Consider the following 23508-nt stretch of genomic DNA (forward strand, 5'->3'; position numbering starts at 1 on the left):
AGGGGAGAAGATAAAAAGAACATGGTTAGAGAAATTTTCATATGCTACTGGAAAAGAATAAAGTGCATTTCCTCAAACGCAAGGGTGCTCTGCAGTGTGTACAGGAGAACCACAGTGTTTACTCAGCCATGTCCAGGCTCCTGATGGACATCAACGGCACAACTTCACAGAAACCAAGCAGTGCAGGAATCTCTTTTTCAGCAGGTCAGACATTAGCCAAAGTGCAGCATTCTCTTAATTGCCAAACATCAACTGTATAGCTAACACTGAATTCTCTCATCAGATGCCGTGCTCAGCTGAGTCGTCTTTGAAACACACTATTAATTGTTCTTTCCTTCTACTCAGAGAAGGAAACAAACAATCAGAAAGACCACCACCACAAATCTCTTGGCTTAGGATCACTGAACTTGTTTACTTTGCTAACAGTGGTAAATACGTGTTCTCCCCCTCATTGTTTGTTTTTATTAATTTCATCTCATTCAATGACTACAAAAGGAGACTACCAATACATCAAGCCAGTAGCTGGGAGACAGAGTTTAGCCTTTGTCAGAAATAAAATACAGCCCATTTTCACTAACTGGCTTTCCTGGAAAATATTTTATTTTCCTGATTCGTGACCTGTAATCTCAGCTGGTTCCAGCTGATGTGCCTGCAGACACACTCTGAGATATTTTCCAGATTTGACAGTCTTCTACATTACTGCACAAAGACTTCATTTTCCTCGTGGTGAAAACATTACTGTCAGTGCAGCTGCTCAGTGATTACAATAGTCCTCCTAGTTCAACAGTGTGTGACTACCCAAAGACTCTGCACTTTCAGGTTTCTTATTCAGACAAAACCACAAAAAACAACAGCTCACCTAGTCTCTTCTCTCCCTCCACACACACACATATTTTTAATATGCCAAATAACAATACTCTTTCTGGCTAGATATTCAGACCAAAAAGCATTAACAGTCACTGAAAGGGTATGATAAGAGTTGTGCATCATATTGTGAGCACAAAGCTGGATTCAGTTATAATCCTTTCTATCCAAGCTGTTTAGTTTCACAGAAGCAAATCAATGGGAGACAGTTTAAGCAGCAATGGGCCTTACACTCCCTCTCTTTTGCCAGAATGTACTAGACACACTTGCACCTTTCACGCTTCTTCCTACTTGAGTCTGCAGTAACTTATATATTACAGAGTTGATCCTTTTTCCTCTTAAAAAAAATAGAAAAGCCCATCAAATCTCCATTGTGGTACCAGACCTCTAAGGTGCTAATGAAGTAAATTGGTCAGCCATGCCTGCAACTTGGAGAAAACCAATAGAAGCAGATGTGAACATAGACAACTCTGTGAACATAGACAAAAGTTGCCTCTTCCCCCTCTGTCTCACTTAAAACTCTTTGCGTGAAGCTGGAGAATGTTTGGAAAGGAGACAGGAAGTGAGAACACTTCCTCATAACCATACATTTAGTCCTTTTCACTCTAGGTTATGCATTTTCCATTGGCTAGGCTGACTGGTTCTCAATCACACTTAATGCTGAACGTTTCAAATGAGTCTAGCATAACTCTATATAAGAGGAAATGCTGAGAGAAAAGCAAACTAACAAATGATTTTGGAGCCTGTCTATCTCAAAACAAGGAAAAAGACCAGCAGCGGAGCACTTACAACAGATGTTAAAAGGGATACCATGCAAATGCCACAGAGCAGTTTTCCATAGTCCTCTGAGTTATGCAAAGAATCAAAAGTCATTAAGGTTGGAAAGGATCCCTAAGATCATCATGCCCAGCTGTCAACCCATGTTCATTAACCACAACCCTCAGTACCACATCCACATGTTCCTTGAGCACCTCTAGGGACAGTGGCTCCATCACCTCACTGGGCAGCCTGTGCCAGTGCCTCACCACTTCTAAGAAGAATTTTTTCCAAAATTCCAACCCAAACCTCCCCTTGGCGTAACTTAAGGCCACTACCTCTTGTCCTATCACTGTTATCCAGAAGAAGAGGCCAACACCCATCTCACCACAACCTCCTTCCAGGCGGTTGTAGAGAGCAATAAGCTTTCTCCTCAGCCTCCTCTTCTCCAAACTGAACAATCCCAGTTCCCTCAGCCATCCCCCATAAGACCTGTGCTTCAGATCTTTTACCAGTTTCACTGTTCTTTTCTGGGCACACTTCAGGCCAAAGAAGCGTATGCATGCTAAGCAGCTAAGAAGGGAATTGAGGGTGGAGGAAGGATGCTAAATAAATACAGCAAGAGTCAATTATGTAGTTGCGCAGTTCAAGCAAGTGCCAGGTAAGGGTAAGGAGATGGCCAGCACTTCCCTCCCACTCTCAGCCTCGTGTTGTTAAGAGGGGACCAACGAAAGGAGCTGTCCAGTTGAGCCAGCAGGCCTGTAGGTCCAGCCTTCTAGAATGCCCTAAACAGTGGCAGGAGCAAGCTACTCCAGGGAGCTTGACAAAACATTAGAAGTGCCAAACCATCACATAAGAAGGAAAATTATTTATTTATTTTTAAAATCAAGATTTTGTAAGATAAGCTTTTCCTGTCCATTCTGACTTAAGAGCACTGACCATGCAGTAGCACCTTCAACATCCTATGACAACAATCCTGGGAAAGAAGGACTCAGCAGAAAAGGATGGATTGTCTGGTAGCATATATATGCCAGGAGCTGGCATATCAACAATTATTAGAGAACAAACTTGTAACAAAGAGGTTGAAGGCACGCTGCTGGAATTAGACAAACTCATCTTTTTACAAGTATTTAGATACATTAACAATAAAAAAGCCCACATCAGTGTTTACTTTGCAAACACAGACATGAAAGCAAGAGTACAAGCCAGCTTTTAAATAGATGAAGATCTTGTGTCCAAGTCCTGTGATATCTACTAAACTTGGCACAATGACAACTTCAGACTAAAGGCTTAGGTTGTGCATGTAATTGCAGAATTCTTTAACAGGGGTCTGGTATTTGTATACAGGGGAAAAAAAAAACACTATAAAGCATTTAATAAAAATAAAAGGAAATTGGAGTAATTTATGTTTATCTTCAATGTATTTTTTGGCCTGAATTAAAGTATAAACCAGAAATTCAGATGGATTAAAAATCTTACTTTTTTTTTTTTTTAAATGAATCACTGAGAATGTTTTCTATATCCTGCAATACATACATTTTTTAACTGAAAAGAGTTTAATTAAGTGGCGTTGACTGCTGTAATTGAACTTCTGCAGCTTCAGTATGTAGATATCTGTACGCCAGCAGGTACAATTCTTCAGAGAACACATCTTGCTCTCAGAGCCAAAACTGAGATGAAAGTAGCACACATTCAGTTCCTGTCTTACCCCTGTTCCAACAGGCAAGCTACATTGTTTCTGTGCTTCAGAAAAATCAAGAAACAAAGAAATAGTTTCCACATTCATCTGTTCAGAGTCTACAGCAGGGACAAATATACATAACGAAATTAAGTCTACGCTGTCAATCATTACAATGAAGAATGAATAACAGTTTACCTTAAGATCACGATGAACTATGCATTTCTGATGACAGTACTGCACTGCAGATACAATCTGAAACACCAAGACAATCAGAGAAATATTTTAGCTTAAATTCAATATAAATTTTTGCATATTATTTATTAACTTTAGCTCCTGATGTGATTCAGCAAAACAAAAAAGTTAATACATAAAGCTTTCCTTTTAGAAATTACTCATGTAAGTTACACAAAATCTTAAATACTAAAATTCTAAAATCCCTAAGAACAACTCATTTCCTAATTAAAAGGTTTAATACATACTCCTGCAGCTAACAGATGTAGAGAAGGATCTGCTTTAAATATGGATTGCACAACAGCTATAAAGGGAAATCAGTCTTCTTTTTTGAAAAATCAGTAGCTGAATGTTCCACTTCAGATTTTATCCTGTGAAATACCAGTAGCACGTCTGCACATTTCATCATCAACAGAATAGTTCATTACACATTTTCATAGGCATCTTTTTCATTTGCACAACAAAAAGACAAGTCTGAAAAAGTTACAAGTAGTTTCCTTACATGTTAAGCATACACTTTAATTCCAAATATTGCTCATCAATCTATTAAAGCTTATCATAAAAACAGTACAAGAAAAAATTAGGATGAAAAGGTTTGTAAATAAGATATAAAACCTTTTACATAATATCCCTTGTAGAAAACGATGTGACAAGATACAGCAAGAGATATGCAATATTATCAACATCTCTAGATAGAGTATCTGTTAAACTCCAAAGTATTCAGAAAAGGATGAAAACCTCAAGCGAGTCACAATAAAAAATGTGGCCCTTGTGAGCATCCACTAAAAAGAATGTAAAGCAGCCTATTACTATTTTTAGATTGTACGTAGGAAGCAGATATTTATTCTGCAGTGATTTTTTTCCCCACTCCAGTTTAATAAACATTACCACAACAACGACTCTTTTTTTTTTTTAAAAAAAAAAGCAAAAAAAAAAAACGTATGCACACACTCAAGTCTATCTGGAAATACCAGACACAGAATTGAAAGAGTGGATGTTAATTTCATACCTGCCTGAATTTTGCACGAGCTTCTTTTTCTTTCATTCTTCCATGTGCAACTAAGTAGTCAAACACTTCTCCTAAACACAAACAGGAGAAAACATCAGTCCTATTGACCATGGTTATATTTTTGACTGTAAAGCACAATCAGGCAATGCTTGAAAACAAACCCTCCCCTTTTCAGAGCAGAGAGATAATAGAAGTAGATAGGAAAAAAATGCATTTCACTGTTTGCATTCATTTTCTTCTTTAGACATGTAACGGTCAACAAATACAAACATTATAAACCTTTGTACTAAGACTTCCTCGGGTCTCCAACACAAATTTAAAAAGCACTGTGAAACAGAACAAAATGACTTGTGATCTTAAAATTACATTTCACATAAAATACACTGGAATCAGACGACTTCTTCTATGCCAGATCTGTTCTGCTTATCTCTAGCCACTTCACTCAGAAGTGTATGCACGACCTGCTTCTCTTTCTTCCCAGTTGTTCTCCATGATAAAAGTTGCTAAAATTCTTTCCAGATCTTCATCTTTGCACTGTCTGACAAACAGCCCTTCCTAACCGATCACCAGCCTCGTGCTGGGTTCCCTTCCCACGTTCAAACAATTCCATTCAGTTGATAAGCAGCTTCCCATGCATGCACTCACTGTGCTCTTTATGATCCTGCTGGTCCCACTTTTTCTTACTCCTTATTCACACCCCTTGGACCTGCTTCTCCAAGTGCTTTAGCACACATTTTCAAGGTAAAATGAGGACTGGCACTTGCTTAAATATAGCAGATACTGAGTTAAGTTTTCACCCTGAATTGGCACCAGGTTTTCAGCAGTAAGCCTTAGATCAGTAACTACCCTTGAGCACAAATCTAATAGGTTACTTTACAGAGCATTATGCAAGCAAGAAAGAGTATGACCTGGGAGGTTTGCTAGGATGGTTCTGTAGACTGGAATAACCCATTAAGCATAAAATCCTTAAGTTGTTCCTAGGCATGCAAGCAGCACGGCCTTCTGCATTTCAGTTCGTCCTTAAAGCAGAATTAAGAATTCACTTACCCCCGCTGGCATATTCCATTACCAAATACAATGTCTTTTCAGTTTCAATGACTTCAAATAATTTTACTGCAAGAAAAATGAATAAGAGATTGCAGTGGGGAACAAAAGCACAATGCAAACAAACAAAAAAAAACCAACAAACCCTTATTCATGAAGTGAGTACAATTTATTGCCAATGAGAACATTACACTGTAAGGAGATCATATATCTTTTAGGTTAGCACTCATTTGGGGGTGGGAGGGGAAAAGCAGAATTAAATTCAGGGCTGATAATAAAGCACATTAATTCACAGTTTCCTCAGAAGTTTATGCATACTATACAAACAGGTTCATGCTAGAATTAGTGTTTAATTTGACAGACTTCTGTAAGACCATACAAACCTTCCCGGTTTCACCAGTAAACTGGTCTCAGTTAGAAAGCTGATATGCTGACCAACTAAAAACTGAATAGCTACCAGAACTGTTAAGTCTGACAGACTTTCCTCAGATACCAATAGCCATCACTCATTTAAACCAAACAACACCACTGCCACAGCCCTCCCCCCAACCAAAAAAAAAAAGAAAACCCAACAAAAACCAGCAGAAGCTAAGAATGTTGGAAAAGCAACAAACGATTCAAGGGATGAAAAGGGAGTGCCTAGCATGTAGTAACTTGTATGCCTTGTCCATACCTTGTATGCAACAAGCCCTCTGGCCGATTCAGGAACATTAAGTGTCTCTGGAACAAGAGTGTCCAGCCCTCCTCAGCCAGAAGAATTGTCATCACAAAGTAGGGCCCTGAAGCTGTGGGGTAGGTGAAAGAACTAAAGCAGAAAGGGAAAATTACATACTTGGCAAGTCTAATTTTCTGGAAATATCAGGTGGCAGGAGTCTTTCCTAGACTGAAACAATGGAGTTTTGCTCATTTCACCTAAGAAACTCATATAATTTCAGTGTAAAGAGGGAAATTTGGGCCCTTGGCTGACCAGAGTGTTCAATGTCGATGTTTTACATGACTAAACATTTTATCTCCTCATGTCACCAATCTTGTTTCAAGCAGGGTCAATAGAGTGAGACAGTAATATATTTACTCAATACTTACTGTCCTATTATCTCAAAAGTTTAAGGAACAAAAGCATAACTGTGAAGTACATTCAAAATAAAGCCCACAGAGTAAACAGCATAATAAAAAGAAGTTTGCAGAAATGCAGGGCTCCTACCAATATTGGGATGATTCAGTATCTTCATTATTCGTACTTCTCGAAACAACTGTTGGGAATTAAGAAAACATTCTTAGAGCACATTACTCAAGGTAAATGATTTTCTAAGATGAAAAGGAACAGTGTAAGCCATAGGAATTAACATTAGCAGAAAAAGTTCTCTATGAGTACATAAAAACAGCTCAGTGAACTCCAGTGAATGAAACCCCCATCTTGATTATTATCCAATGTAATAACCACTGATTTAACAGTGAAGATCATAAATTACTACCAGCCATTTACAAAAAAGATACCCGTTTTCAAGCTTTATGCAAACACCAACTAATTTTATAGCTCCTTCTGCAATACCAACTCTTAAAGAGTTTCCACTGACCAAAACGAATGGAATATTTTCATAGAAAATATTCACAGAATGGCCTGGGTTGAAAAGGACCACAATGACCTAGTTTCAAACCCCCTGCTATGTGCAGGGTCGCCAACCAGCAGACCAGGCTGCCCATGAGCCACATCCATCCTGGCCTTGAATGCCTTCAGGGATGGGGCATCCACAAGCCATTGATATCCCTCTGTGAGCTGACTGTTTTGGTTGCTTGAAAGCTCTGTTAACTATCTTGAACTACCTCTAAGTATGAGGGCACATGTAAGGTGCACTATCACAAAAAATTTCTTATAAGACAGTATTAAAACAGAGCCAGAGACCAGGAATCCCGACATCCCAGACTTCACGCTCCACAGAGGTGAAGTGTAAAAGTCCCCTTTTCTCACAGGTGGGTCACTGATCACAACGTCCTTTCTCCTTCCCATCAAGGCTGGAAGGTTTGTTACTGAAGTCTGCTTGATGATCCTGAGTCAAGTCATCAAAAACAAACTTACAGCCTAAGCATACATCTAAGACAATAATGTTCTTTTTTGTTCTTGTTGTTTAAACCAGAAAGAAGATAAAGCTTTAAGAGGTCTCTGCTCTTTCATTTCAAGCATTTTTGGTTTTACCAATTAAAAAAAGACAAACGGAACCCAAAGTGACTACACAGTTTTGTTTAGCAGTATTTACAGCTTTTAGAACCATGCAAGTTTGCACTGTTTTACTTCACTGAGCAGCGTATCCCCACTATCTGACCTATTCACTGTGCTACACACATGACAGTTCCAGTAGGTTGTTGAAATGCAGGTAAAAGCTCACTGTCTTCAGTACAGTGTTTAGCTATTTTGGAAGCATTCACTACAGCCCTCCTTACATAAAAATCTGGCTCAATAATTGTGGCTGTTTTGCTCATCTGATGTCTCAGAGGACATCTCACCATTTTCAAAATTAGCCTGGATGCAAAAGGCTACAAAAAGGTACAATGATGGAAGCCGGAGACTGAACCCCTCCTGAAAGAGTGGAATAGCACTGCAGATAATATATGCCTGAGACAACAGAAACATTTCTCCAGGAAAACACGAGCAACACAACGCAGCTCATCTGTGTTCAGAATGGAACGCATGGGTGTAATACAATGCACCAGAATGAGCTCTTGCAAAATATTCTTGTTTGTTCACAAAGCCAGTTAAAAACCATCACATCGAGTTGTAAACCAATTCATCAGAAGCTAACAAATCGAAACCGATGGATTGCATAATAGGACTACTTCAGAAAGGCTACTAATCAGATACACATGCAAAACTGCCATTTCCACCAGAAGACCGGAATGGAATTTCACAACTTAACAGCATTAATATTGGTATAAAAGCTATGGCCATGAACACAGGTCTTCTCATAAGCAGTATTTAATATTAGATTTCTATAAACAATTTCAAATTTAGTACGTGCATTATTCTATTCAATATTCTCAAAGGATTTGGAAGTTTCCTAATTGGTTTAAGATTCAAATTCTCTTCCTAGCAACAAGAACTTTCATTCTATGTTTGTAATTTTTCTTCCAGAAAGGAAACAGACTTAAAAATTAGTTCTGTATTGAGGACAACAGAACTGACCATTAGCCTCATGCACATACTTTGTTCTATGAAACATTTCCTTGCTTAGGCTCTGAACAGAATACATGACTATGATCCAAAGTAGGGGCCTAGGTTTATTCCACACAAATACCACTAGACTTCCCCCCCCACACACCCCCAACACCTCATATTACATATCCTCTTGAACAGGAATCTTTCTGAAAACTGAAGCATATGTTCTTGCGTCAAGCAGATACACAGTGGTAGTAGTAATCAAGAATATGTGAAGAAGTAGTAACAGCCTCAACCTTTTAAAAGAACCAAACAAACTCACAAGGTAAAATAGGGTATTTTCTTCTTGGAGAGTGGTTCTGAGGTAGTTGTTGGCAGAGATGGTAATTCTGCAATGCCAGGGTTTTGTTTTGCTTGTTTGTTTTTGTTGTTTTGTTTGTTATTTACTCCAAAGCATTTCTCCTGCAGGTTGAAGTGTGCATGCATGCTTAAAGCAGTAACTGGGCAAGGCTGAGGCAGCAGAAATTATCTTGGGTGATACTCATCCAAACAGATTACGTCAGGCAGAAGCTGAATGGAAACTTCCTATTTTACCAGTGGGATGGTGTCTGCCTCCTTATAAATGCAGGTAGCACCAGAATATTGCTCACTCAAAAGGTAAAAGCACTCTGCCTTCCCTTTCCCCTGCCTACCACAAATTTCTAAGACCAGTCTTCAGTCCTAAATGCGTTCCCATTCAGAAAGTTCTCAAACATCGCTTCATTTTGCAAATGGGTAATAGCTTCAATAGCTTCACTTACAGTACAGGACAGCAAACACCAAACTCAATTTGTAGAGATCGTACCAGTGGAAAAGGCAGAAGGCCTAAAATTCAACCCCTGCTTTTGCAGTTTCATTTTTTCAGGGCACGTACTATAGAAAATAAAGACATCTGCTTGCTGTCAGGTTGACATCCACAATTAGGAGTTACTGTTTTAAGTCACTAAAAAAAAAAAATCAAACTAAAAGTCTTAGCCAACTCAATCTAATTTCTAAATCATTATGAGAAAGGATGCTGAAAAAAAAAAATCAAACAAAAAAACAAAAAGACAGTAGCTACAAACAGATAACACATAGGAAATGTGGAACAATTTCAACCACTTATTTTTGTTGTGTTATTAAGAAAACTCAAAAGAACCTCAAAACAACTCAAAAGTTGTAGCCAAAGATATGGTTAGCAAGTACACGGCCCAGTGAACTGCTGAAATGGGGAAACCTAGAAATGTCACTCACTAATGAAATCTACTCAGAACAAAAGCACCTCCTGCTCTCCAACAGTGTTTTACATAGGAGGACCAGAATGCTCTTTCAGAAACATCACCAGCAAAGCCAATTCAAGAAGATGCTTTCATGTAACTGACACGGAGAAAATAGAACAGGTATTGACATAAATTCAAGTTATGATGAAACCCAAATGCTTACATTTGGGAAAATGTTACCATCATGACAGTGGTCTGACCTGGCTTTCTCAAATACACTATTATCTGGACAAATGCCCACAATAAAAGCCAGTTTTGTCTCTTACACAGGTGCTCACAGAGTGGGAACCACACAGTGAAAAATTAAAAAGGCAAACAAAAGGTAGTGCTCTTAATTCAATGCTGCTTACCTATTTAAAGAGATGGAGGTCCTGAAGCAAGAAGAACATTAGAACTTAAGACAACTTACCACACTGCATGCCAGAGAGTCCAAATGGAAAATCCACAAGGACAGCTTACTTTTGTCATCACTTAACACCTGATGCTTTTATTTGTCTATGACTGCAAAATTGCTTGTCTGTTCAACATGGCACGAATAACATCAAGAAGCAGCTAAGGTCAAACTAACCTTTCACTCCTTGCATGTCACTAACAGCAACTGCAGTACGTGCTCAAATTTTCTGTTTACAAATCAGGAGAGTACATGTGAAATGAGGACACTTCAGCTCATTCTACCTAATTAGGTCAGTAGCAAGTACCAAAGCAAGGCCTAATTGCCATTTGTATCCTTCATATGGCAGTAATGGAGAGAGAAGGCACAGGGCTCATTCACAAAATCCACGACCACTACGCATTTGTCACGTCTGATTAATAACACACATCCCACAGTTACTGAAGGCCTACACATTTTGCTGACCTGTGCACAACTTACTGCCTCCATTAAGTGACAGCATTCTGAGCTACATTGCTTCTGATGAGCTCAAACACAGGAGTGACATTTTTGTGGTAGTAACTTGCTTTAGCATTATGCTATAAATACTCACTAGAAAAGTACCTGTTCCTATTTAAATCATGGTACTATCACCATTCCACACTTCCAATGTTTCATCTTGTAGAAAAGTTGACTATGTAACAGTCCTATGCACAACTTCAATGGATAAAATAACAAAAACTCAGGCCACACCGAGATTCAATAAAACACAAGGAACCAAACGTTTCTATTTTTCTTTCTGTACTTAACATTATAAAAGATGGTGGTGAAACTTGGAGATTTCACAGAGTACCTTCTACATACTTTTCTTATTTTTAATGCATAGATGACATCACATACTAACGGTTAGTAATTCTAACCCCAAATATTTGCATTAACTATAACTCACTTATCAGTAACGCAATTACTGTTGAAAGAAAACTTCCTGGAAAACTTAAGCATGAAGTCTCTAAAGCCACAAAAGCACACTGTTTCTACAGAAATGAGGGAGTTAAAATAAGACCTAGCCTGTTAATATAGACATTTTTAAAAGCTTACCAAACAAAAAACCCAGAACTTTTTAAATAATTACATGTAAATGTAGAAGTAAAAAAGATTAAAGCAACCCAAGTAGCATCACATCTAATTAATGGCTTCTTTTTTCTTCCTCTGACAGAATACTTCAATCTAAGCAGGTGTTTAATAGGTATTGTTTTTAAGAGTATCTAAATCTTTCTTTCTTTCAGTGAGAACAAATCTTTCATTTTGCCTATCCTAATATACACACAGAACTCAAAGGCAGTTAAAACTATTGTACGCCACTGTCCACAAACTGAAGCATTTCTTATCTCATAACCTAACAGTGTTTAGAGCACAAAGTTCATTGAACACTCATTCGTCCTGTTTTTGTTTGCAATTTTTGCCTTGTAAGTGAAAGAGAACGTATCAATTTGAAAATCAGAAATCCAATACTTTTGAAGGCTATGTTGATTATTTCCACATAAATACTCCTCTTTTATGACAGAAACATATTGAGCTTTACATCTCCACCAACATCTCCTTTACATCTCATGAATTTGTCCCAAACTGTCATTTCAAGGCTTAAGAACTAAGCATTTTCTGTAGATTTGGATGATAATTACAGTTTTCTTGTAAAGTAGGGTAGAAAATGGAACAACTCATTTGGAGGCTGGAGCTAAAAGGCCACTCGATTAAAATACACTGGCTAAACACGTCTTCCACCTTCCTATTGCTCAGCCCTGCTCATCTTACTGTCCCTGTGTAAATACCAAGCTAGGCAGGAAACAAGATACACAAGCAGGTCAGGATTTCCCCAATATACTCTGTTAAGTACTGCTCTGATGGGTCACTCTTCACCAACTTGCAAAGAGATTTGCTTCATACAGGACAGGTCTTAAGGACAGCAACTGCTTTTGCATGGATTCTGCTCAATAGGTTGAATTTTAAAGAAAATCCTCAAGAACCTACATTCAACAAAAACACTGTAGAGCAGAAATTAAACAAATTAAAAGAGCTAAAAGAAATTAAAGCTAAGTTATTCACAACTCTCCATATACAAAGTTACACAAAAAAACCCTAAAACAATGACAGCTGGAGATAAAGGAACAGTAATGAGCCTCAGCTTCTTTCTCATTCTACAGCTACAACAGCAGTCAAGTATCTATAAACAAAAAACATCCTTTTTCTTTTTAATGGGTAACCTCCAGTAGGACAAAACCTTTCTTGTGCTTCAGTCAAAACACAAATATACGCGCAGTTAAATGGCACAAACAAACAGAAGACAAAGAACAAGAAAAAAAACCCAACACAACAATCCAGGGTTTTGGAAAAAAACTTATTACAGCATGACAGTGCCTACATAGGGCTTCTGAATGTCTATCTGCAGGTACTGACAGTGCAACAAACCAACCAGAAGGTTCCAATTACCTCCGCTCAATTCTGTACACAACAGTAATTGCCAAGGGTCACTTGAGTTTAACAAATGTTTTACTGAAGTTGAAAGAACAAAGGTAAAAAACAAAACATTAAAGCCATAGAAACCGGCCCTCTCACAACTGCACAAAAAACCAATTACTACATTAAAGGAAAATCCAAGAAAAACACTGTCCTTTATGGCACTTCATCTTGATTTAGTATGTAGACAAGTTATTTGTGTAACTAATTAGACACACGTTTTCTTGTCAGCAAAAACCAAAGCCAGAGGAGGAAGAGCAAAGAAGTAGTGCTTAGTTAGGAACCGTATAGAGTAACTGCTAGCAAACAAATTGCACACACACATTGTGGTGAAGGCTGTAGGATACCAGCATCTCCGAAGGTCACAGAGATGTTTGTTTAACCAGATAAAGAGACCAAATATTTTTGCAAAGGAAATAAAAGGTCGAAGTTCAACTGATTATAGTTTCAGATACCACAATATGCTCTTACCTTTTGCAGACTAGTAGGATTTAGCTGGGTTTTATCTATTATTTTCACAGCAACCTTGGGGAAAAAAAAAAAAAAAGGAAACTCAGATTAAACTCAGAGAAATGTGTGAATGACAATATATTGTATATCTATGAGCAAAAGCATACATGTGCCTTTAAGACACGCTTATGTATGCTTTTATGCATTCCAGTAGGCAAAATTTCTCACCAATCAGGCTCTACCAGCAGGATTTCAGGACTTTGCCACTGGATGGTACCACAATGGAATCATTTTATACTTCTGTCACTATTTGGACAGAACAATGTTATCCTGTTTGCTGGAAAACCACCCCTCCCAAGCACCAAAACGTCCTCTATCAATAAGTTTTTCTTTGGTTTTGAAAATGAGAGGATGAATTGAGCTTCTCCCCAAAACACCCTCTGAGGGACAACAGACTTTCTGGCCTTTTCTCCAAGAAGTTATATTTTCAAAAGAGGCAAGTCAGTAGGGAAAGCAAACTCAGGAACATCAAATAACCATTCGTACAAAAATGAGGCTCTTTTATTCAGAAGAAAACGGTAAAAGTGGAAATACTCATTATAAAGATAGCCAAAGAGTATATGAAATACTGTATCAGCTTTTATTATTATTATTATTTTTTTTGGAAAGGCTTACCTCCCTTCCAGTAAGGACATGTCTCGCCAGCTTCACTTTGGCAAAATTTCCTTTTCCTATTGTTTTCAGTAAGCGATAATTTCCAATGTGAGGATGCTCCTCGTTGGTAGATGTAATTGAGTTCCTACATCGGGGTATGTTCTGTCTGCTACTGGACTTGATAGGCTGGACGTGGGGTTCAGTGTACCCATCCACAGAGGTATGCTGGAAGAAGATAAAATATTTGAGATTTACCTACTTGGGTTTCAGATCACTACAGGTAAATAAACTAAAAGCCAAAAAGTGTGGAGGGGAGAAATGAATTTACTTTTTTCTAGTATGCCTGATAACCGGATTGTAGCCTAAGCAGAGCACACTGCTTTTGTATAGAGCTTGATGCATGTCTCAAGAAAAAGGTCTGAAGATTTTACCAACTCCAAAAGTAAAACTAGAGGCACACAGGCAGTAACCAATAAGCCGTTACAGACCTCCTCTAACACAAAACTAGGTCAAACTATACACCATGTTTCAAATATACAATCTCAACCAAATTTAGTCTTAAAAAATACACAGTACAAGAAGTATGGCACAGTTGATAACAAAGTGTTCCTCAATTTTTTTCCCCAACTTTCTTCATCTCAAGTAACAATAAAAAAAAAATACAATTTTCTTGTAAACAAGATGTGTTCCCTAAACTTGCTTGCATCTTTCTGTAAGCCACAGAAGTTCTTGAAGTAAGTAGTAATGAAGTAATGAACAATCTACATCTTTAGTGAAAAAGTCAGGAGGAAGAAAAATACCATGAGGGCTCATAAATATACTTCACACCTCAAAAGCCTAAAGAACAAGAATGCAATTTTTAATACAAGTCAGTACATTATCTCATGTTAAACGTCAGTAACTAAAACTTGCAGTGCTTCTGTACTACCCAGTTTCCTAGTATATAACGGGCAAGACATATGAAAGACACGAATCTGGGGGTGCTGATCAACGCCAGGCTAAACATGAGCCAGCAGTGTGCCCAGGTGGCCAAGAAGGCCAATAGCATCCTGGCTTGTATCAGAAATAGTGTTGCCAGAAGGAGCAGGGAGGTGACCATTCCTCTGTACTCCGCTCTGGTGAGGCCACACCTTGAGTACTGCGTTCAGTTTTGGGCCCCTCACTAACAAGGAAGACATCGAGGCCCTGGCGTGTGTCCAGAGAAGGGCAACAGAGTTGTGAAGGGTCTGGAGCACAAGTCTTATGGGGAGCTGCTCAGGGAACAGGGATTGTTCAGCCTGGAGGAGGCTCAGGGGAGATCTCATTGCTCTCTGCAACTGCCTGAAAGGAGGTCATGGTGAGGTGGGGGTCAGCCTCTTCTCCTGGGTAACTAGGGGTAGGCCTACAGGGAATGGCCTCAAGCTACACGGGGGGGATTCAGGTTGGATGTTGGAAAAATTTCCTCTCCAAAAGAGTGGTCAGGCACTGGAATGGGCTGCCCAGGGAAGTGGTGGAGTCACTGTCCCTGGAGGTGTTCAAGAAACATTTGGATGTCACACGGAGGGTCATGGTTTAGTGGGAAATATTGCTGGTAAGTGGATGGTTGGACTAGATGATCTTGGAGGTCTTTTCCAGCCTTGGTGATACTATGATTCTAAGATACAGATGGGTCTTGGCAACATTCCAAACAGAAACCAAAGTACTAAAAGATGTCAAAAAGGAGTTACGTGTTTCTGTATTTCAAGTGCTTTCTTGTATCAGTGGCAAATCAAATGATCTTAGAGGCCTTATCCCACCTTGGTGATTCTACAACTCTATGAAATGTTTTACATGTAAAATTTAGCCTCTCATCTTTTCAGCTACAGATTTTAAGGCACGCAAATACTGTAGGTAGAAACAGCGGATGTTTAAATTTTGTAGCAGAAAGGCACAACTACTCATCCCAGGTCTCTCAGCTCCTAGTAAGCATCAATCACAAAACTCAAGATACCGTAGTATTTCTTTTCTTTATTCATTGTCTCACTCAAGAAGTGGCTATCTAGGTGCCTTGGTACAGAGCACTGAGCCTGTTTACAGACCAGAGGTTTCTGGATCTTTCACCTTCATCTGAGAGAAGAGCCAGAAGGCAGCACTAAGTTGTCCTGTAAGCTCTCCCACCCCATCATTCACGAGGCAAGTCCTTATTTTCTTGTACAAGATAGAATTTGAGGTGACGCTTCCAACTTTAGCATGTGGTTATTACAGACTGATGTCAGCCTGCTCCTGTAAACAGCGAGGCTTACAGACAGTCTCAAAACTGGGAGAGTTATTTCAGTCCACGAGCACTAGTAGAACTGGGAAAACTAGAGAACAGCTGCAATGAAACTGGAAAAAAACAAGGAGTACCCACAGCCAAAACGTCCCTACCAAATGTAGCACAGCTCTCTTTACATCACCTCTATCATTATTCATCACAGCCAGGACAACAGTCCTAAATATAATTTTCTGTTCATTATCTGAACATCTCTGCAAAACACCACTTTACCCCCACTGCTTAATTTAGAGCTAGAGCGTTCTCCAAATTATTTCAGAACCAAGCAAGTCAGGCATGTTTAGATTCTGTGTATCAGTCAAATTTATTCAACCATAAAACAACACACTAGCAATAGTGTTTATCCTTCAGAAGCACATAATTAAATACTTTGTGGACTCAGAGGATCAGAAGGACAGCCCCAGGCTAACAGGCTGTGAAACATTCCTTCATCATAGGACTCCAGTCCTGCATGTGATAGACAGAGCCCAAATGAAAATCTTATTTAAGAAAACATCCTGCAAGATCATTATTCGTATAGCACTGACCAGGAATATTCCAGCCAGACCAAGAACCCCCTCCAGAGCTCCAGCACTGCGTTACACAAACAAGTTTTAAGTCTCTGAGCTTATTTACGCACACAATTAAACCTTGTCGTGAAATATGATGCCTACCAGAAGCATTAGCAATCCTAATATTAATTGCCACTTTCATACGCACCATAGGATTAGCCTCCTTCCAGTAGGTACTCGAAAGGATCTTTTAGATAAGCATTTGGATGGGCAACAAACCACTGCCACAGGCAATGGGAAAGAGCCTCGCTCAAGAGATCATTTTCATGCAGATTTAAGAGGGAAATCAGTTATCGGACAAGATCACACAGAACTTATCTGATGAGGAAAATAGCAAATGAGGTTCACGGTTGTGCTAACTCTGGATTTTGGTCTTTTTGTGACAGAAAACGTCCCTTTCTAGTTTCTTAACTCTTCCCCCTTAGACAGCTTATCTTCATAGTAAAGCCATCTCCACAGCTATGGCTCAGGACATCTGAATACATGCATAAAAAAGGTGAAGTTTCTTAGATTCACTGCTCATTCAGAAATTGTATGCATGTGGCTCACAAGCTATTTCTAATTACTTTTCTGAAGTTTTGAAATAAGGCTCTCTTTCACACAAACAGCTCACTGTTGTTGGGGAATATAGGGGGATTTACAAATGAAACTCGTCAGCTTCTGCAAATCAGTATTAAATGAAATGCAAATATGACAAAGTTGAGACATCGAACAGACAACAAAAAACAAAACCCACAACTAAACATAGATCATGCAATGGCATATCAGAGATTTCTTCCAAACAACACTAAAGCTGAATTTCACAGAAGCATACAATACCCACAGAGTAGTTTTAAGACATTTCTGGTCCATTACAATACGTTCATTCATTATGCATCAGCTACTGTGAGGCTATTTTAAAACGCCATTGCAGAACAACCACCTCTGAACTCTGAGAAATTTGTCAGGATGCTGCAAATAAGTGGGCTGTTAATAAAAAATAAAGATCCCTACCATCTAATAACAATCTTAGCTAACAACCTGCAATTCCTAGAGAGGGTTTTTTAGTTAGGGATTCTGATGTTTCTCTAGATATCTTAATTTACCTTGACATCTACTTAATGGGAACAGCTGTCATGGTAGACACAAAGCCTGTGCTTCTCTACTGCACTTATTCAGTATCCTCCCGTTGTTTTGCTACCTCTGGAATATATTCCCACTAATTGCATCCTTTAATTAAACTTGCATCATCAAATATGATACCCATTCTTATAGTCTTAAGAAGTCCCCAGAACTATTCTGGCCACCAAACCACATTCTCTTTCAATTAAACACATAGGGCCTTGATAGTCCTTTGGAGCTGCACCTAACTTCCACACATCAATATGCCTATCAGTACATCTCATCAGATTAAGCAAACTTCTCAGTCCTGAATTTTCCCCTTCTTGAATTACTCAAGTCAAATTCCTCAGTGCAGTCACCCACAGAACTGAAGAAAGAACACACAGTGCTAGATAAGGCACAGCGTCACATTTCTGCTCTCAGTATTATCTCCTGCTCTGAACTTTGCTTTCCTGCAGCCAAATTTCATGTTCATAACCCCAAGCATTTTCAAGCATGTGTCATACACACAAGCATCTGTAACAGCGGTCATATTTTGCAAGACTATCCAAATAACCAGCGCAAAGAGAGGACTCTGAGTGGCTCAGAAACTTTCTTCTCTCTAGCTCTGACTTGTAACAGCTTTGGTGCACAATACAGGGGCAGGGAGAGAAAGAGGAGGATGAGATGTCATGTCCTGGATGTCTGCTTGTTTTTGTACTTTAATGGCTTACTGTCTGTAACTACTGATTCACTCCATAAGAGATTCTCACAAACCACCTCTTTTCCCTTTTGCTTCGATAACAACCAAACCAAAATAGACAAGGTGAAATTTTTTCAAAAAGCCGTGGCAAACCTCAGCATGAAACCAACACAGATGTTCAGATCTGCTTCTCCAGCATCTTCCGTGGAAAGCTTCAGGTACAGCAGGAGCTGTGGTGCAACTCCGAGCTGCAGGTGACGGCATCTGATCCCTCAGCTACCTCCAGAAGAGGATTCCCTGTTATTCCAGGCAAACCTCGCACCTGCACAAAACCATGGCTTACTCTTGCCACAAGTACCCACCATGCCATACTACAATTCCTAAAGCACTTCTGATCTTAATCAGAAGATTCTCAGAGCACGATCCACCCTCGTGTTCCATATAGTGCACATAAGAAAGTACCCTGAATGGGATAATTAAAAAGACAAAAATGTGTGTGTATGCACAGAAGTCTTTTCTTAATCCCTTACCAGCAGCTAAACTAGACTATGAATGCATAACAGGAACTTTGTTACTAAAAGAAATGAAATGATCAACTTATTCCACTGGAACAGGACAACGTGCAGGACGCAACTCAAAAGCAAACAAGAAAGAACCCCACAAAAATACCGTAAGGGAAACAGAACGCACAGAACGTTTTAATTGGATACCAATGCACGGTGGAGAGAGAAGAGAATGAAACGAGATCGTGAAGAGCTCGTCTTTGACTTGTACCCATATGCTAAGCCTGCTCACACAGGCTTTCCAGCAGCGCTCACTGAAGCTGATCAACCACACGCATGCGCATCTCTCTGTTTATATCTGATTTACATAACATGCAGGAATTCCAGGCATGAACTTCTAGAAGAGCTTGAAGCTATCAGCAGTAAGAAACAATGAGCTTGAATAAAGCTGGTTGCAGTCAAGCACGTGCAAGCGTTTTATTAAGTGAGGCTGTAACTCTGAAAAGCATTTTACGCACACACATAAGTTTATATGCGTATATTTTTGATGTCCAACCTATACACATGGAGCTCAATAAACAGTATGAAGTATGACACTAAACAGGATAACTTTCATCCTTCTTTTTGTATCTTTCCTCTTCTCCCCAACTGGAACTGTCTCTATTTCAGAAGCACAACTTCAAAGAAAAGAGGCAACCTTATTTCTGCTGCAAGAGACAGTACAACCAAAAGAAAATAAAGACTCATTTCTGAAAGCATTCATATGTACTGCTGATAGGTATGCTTACACAGACCACAGAGTAAAACTGTGCTTATTACTATGGTTCCTAAGCCCTGTAAAAGCTTTTTTTAGCCTGAAGTGCTCAGCACAGTTTCAGAAGACAGAAGTCAGTTTGCCAACACCAAGACAGAATTGTTTCTCTAATCACAAAGTACAGAGGCTGCAATATTTACAAGTCTGCACTTCAAGCAATCTAGGGCAGAAAACAGAGAGCGTGCTCTATTGCTGCACAGCAATTCAATGCATTTCCACAGTTCTCCATAATACATGTAATTCCATATAGAACCATGGAATGGTTTGGGCTGGAAGGGACCTTTAAGCCCACCTCATCCAACCCCCGGCTATAGGCAGGGACACCTCCCTCCAGACCAGGTTGCTCACAGCCCCATCCAGCCTGGCATCGAATGCCTCCAGGGAGGGGGCATCCACAGCCTCTGGGCAACCTGTGCCAGTGAGCCCAGTAATAATGACACTAACCCAACAAGCCCTTCCCACAGCACAGCGGGCATCAACGTTACGTGGAAGAGCAAAGCTTCAAAGAGAATCACAGCTACTTCCTATACAAAAGTTAGGAAAAAAAATGCATTGGTCAACCCCAGAGGGGAGAAGTCAGTCAAAGGACTTCACAAAACCCACTACTTTCATGGCAGCACGGCAGGCCTTGCAGCCCAACAGGCACTCCGATGCCTCTGCTTCTCGCCCTCCTTCAGGAAGCTTCCCCAGGCAGGCTGGCAGCAGGTGCAGGGAGCAGCACCTTCCTGTGCTTGTTTTATTGTGCTCAAAATTGGCATCGTTATTGCAACCTGGCGCTTTCGCTCCTGACTCATCTCAAACACACAAACAACATTTTCCAGGGCTAATTCAGGACAGCCAGCCCTTATCTTCTCCATTAATTGCTACTGCAAAACAACTGAGCCCACTGCCTCAAACCCAACAAAAGTTAAGGCAGGATTGCTAAAATCTGCTGCAATAAGCCACAGGTGCAGCCAAGGGGAGGAAAAAGGATTCTTCCTAACCTCCTGTTATGTTTACTAATTGTTAATTATTTATCATTCATTGTACTCCTAGAAGCTCCAGTCAAGCCGTACCAAGCAAAAGTCTCCTTTTTTTTTCCACAATGAAATGGTTAAGGTACCTCACAGGTGAAACCTAACATGAATCCTTTTAGCAGAGGCAGAAGGGGAAGGAAGGAGACAAGTCATTCCTGCTGCAGCCTCCTAGGCACGTTTAAACCATCCAGTGCTTCCTGCCAGCTGCTGCTCTTTTCTCAGGAGATGATCATTCGGCTCTGCCAGTCTCTTCTGCCTTCTTCTGGGAGATCTTCTGCCAGCACCGAGCTGCAGACAGCATTCTCAGCTCCCCTGCCAGCACCCACACTTAGCTCCAAAATATTCCAGGGTACAAAATGAAATGAAAAGCTAATGCTGATAGTTAATTGGAACCAACCAAACACGAACAGGAACACAACCAGAAAGCGAAACTTCTGGCACGGGAAACTGGCAGGAGCTTTTATTGCACTTATAAACGACACAGCCGGGCCATTTTTCAGCTGGCCTGATGAAAGGCAGGAGGAGAGAGACATGAAACAACCTAAGGCTCAGGATCACATCAGGCACACGGAGCTTCTCAAAGTGTTTGCAGGAGTACAAGAACTGGAAAATGCTTTAATACCCAACTTCAAAACCGAGGGGAAAGGGCTGTTTCTGCAAACTACAATCTGCAAGCCTGAGGCTTGCATCCAGATGATGAGAAGAGCAGCAAGATCTCTGCAAGGCTCGCTCACAAAAAAGCAACCAGTTAGCAACCAAGCCAAAGCAAAAAGTCAGAAGGACTGGGGGGAAAAAAAAATGAACTAAAGCAGATTAAAAGCCCCACAAAGAAAGAAGGAGACTTGTTGATTTGTTTTGTTTATGAACACAGGCTTGGTGAGATAGAAGAGCATACAACGCCTGCTTAAGAAGCCATCCCTTAGGAATGACATGCATGGGTAAAACACTTAAAATTTCTATCACATGAAACAGAAAATTGTTATTTCTCGCAAGCTAGACAGTATGCCTGAGTCTTTACATTCCCATGAGTGTATCAGTCCAATGATGAAGCCATCAAGACAGACTGCTGTCTCATTCCGATAAAAACATTTCACCTCAAGGTTTTATTAACTTTCTGAAGTACAGCCTCCTGCTGCAAAGTGATGAGATGGCCAATTACAATATATGACCTGATAGCAATACAACGTCCTACAGAAGAAAACATTGGGCAGCACAGGGCTCTGTGATTTCCATTAAATCATGTTTCAATCGAAGACCTCCAATACCGAGAAGGATTTTGCAATATTCTTTTGAAAATTCTTGAAATTCTAATTTAAAGGACACGGAGACTCATCTAATTCCCTTTCATATAACACAGACATATCAAAAAGTAGTGGGGCAACCTGTTAATTTTGAGAATTAAAGAGGAAAAAATTGCATGGACGTACAGCAGATGGATAGGGCCTATTTTCTGCCTGTTTTCAGGAGCAAGGGCCTTTAGGGCAGAGGCAATGAATCCCTCCTGGTCAGGAGAGCACATTCACAGACCCCTGTGCTAAAGGACACCAGCTCAGCTTCTTCATCTGTCAGACACATGAATATCTCCTGGCCCTCCTTCCTCCTCCTGATGTCAACAGAGGACTCCGGAGGCCTTCAGCCAAGGAGATGCAGTTCTAACAGTTAAGCCAGGATTCAGTCAGGCTTTGCATACCGCAGACACAATGTTTTCACAAGCACTGATATAAAGTTTGACTTTGTGAGCAGAGTGAAGAATATGCAATCCAGCACAGGAAAACCAACCTAAAAGGAGGAAGCAGGCCAGATCAGTAGGAGTGCCTACCAATGGATCTGCACCTCAAGAGCATTCCATTATCAGAGAACGAAAGAATGGTTTGGGCTGCAAGGGACCTTAAAGATCCTCTGGTTTCAACCCCTTCTTCTAGAAAATTACAATAGTTTTGTCCCAGTTGCAGTCTAGATGAGCCTGATCTGATGGCTGGAGATGGAGTTATTCGCTGTTACAGTAAGGAATGCTGTAAGAACAGTGCTAAAACCGCTGGTCTTCTCAAAGGGTAACCTATGTGCTTTATAGCAAGATTATCACGACACAATTGAAGTAGCAGGTGTAGGGGGACACTGAGAACTGAAAGAAAAGCCAAAGCAAAATGAAGGCAATCTGCTGCTGAGTGCACCTTGCCCTGCTTCTAATAGAAGAGTTAATTATCAGATCAAAAAACACACAACTGGTTGGGCTGTAGGAACTATTTGCCCCTATGTGGGTAATGCTACAACACACTTCAGCTTGGCAAATATATTCCCAAACTTGCACACATTTATGCTTAACGTGAAGCAATCCAAACACCGCCCCTTTGACCAGCTTCTATCTCACAACCAGTGTATGCACTCAGGTGACCATCTCCTTGGAGCCCCTTTTTTCTACACTCAGGCAACCACTTGTTATGAGCTTTGGACTTCAGTTATTTAGCATCACAAAATCCAGGGAGGGGGGGGGGAGAAAGAAAGAAAAGCAACCAACAGCAATGGTCCTCAAAG

At 40.0% G+C, this 23508-nt stretch overlaps 1 protein-coding gene across 12 annotated transcripts in view; it reads right to left on the reverse strand.

Moving 5' to 3' along the window:
• The window catches only part of MARK1 (microtubule affinity regulating kinase 1), a 56112-nt gene that overhangs the window by 20319 nt on the left and 12285 nt on the right, over window positions 1-23508 (reverse strand). For 11 of the 12 annotated variants that reach the window (XM_040697414.2, XM_015283898.4, XM_419403.8 and 8 more), the window contains exons 2-7: window positions 14041-14244; window positions 13387-13440; window positions 6787-6835; window positions 5589-5654; window positions 4542-4612; window positions 3497-3553 (exon numbers count right to left, since the gene is read on the reverse strand). In XM_040697414.2, coding sequence (XP_040553348.1) covers window positions 3497-3553; window positions 4542-4612; window positions 5589-5654; window positions 6787-6835; window positions 13387-13440; window positions 14041-14244 — 501 coding nt within the window. Of the gene's footprint in view, window positions 1-3496; window positions 3554-4541; window positions 4613-5002; window positions 5655-6786; window positions 6836-13386; window positions 13441-14040; window positions 14245-23508 lie in introns of those variants that run through there. The other variant, XM_046939041.1, reaches the window with a different exon arrangement.

Source organism: Gallus gallus, chromosome 3, assembly GCF_016699485.2.
Source record: "Gallus gallus isolate bGalGal1 chromosome 3, bGalGal1.mat.broiler.GRCg7b, whole genome shotgun sequence".
In the NCBI taxonomy this organism is placed as follows: Eukaryota; Metazoa; Chordata; class Aves; order Galliformes; family Phasianidae; genus Gallus; species Gallus gallus.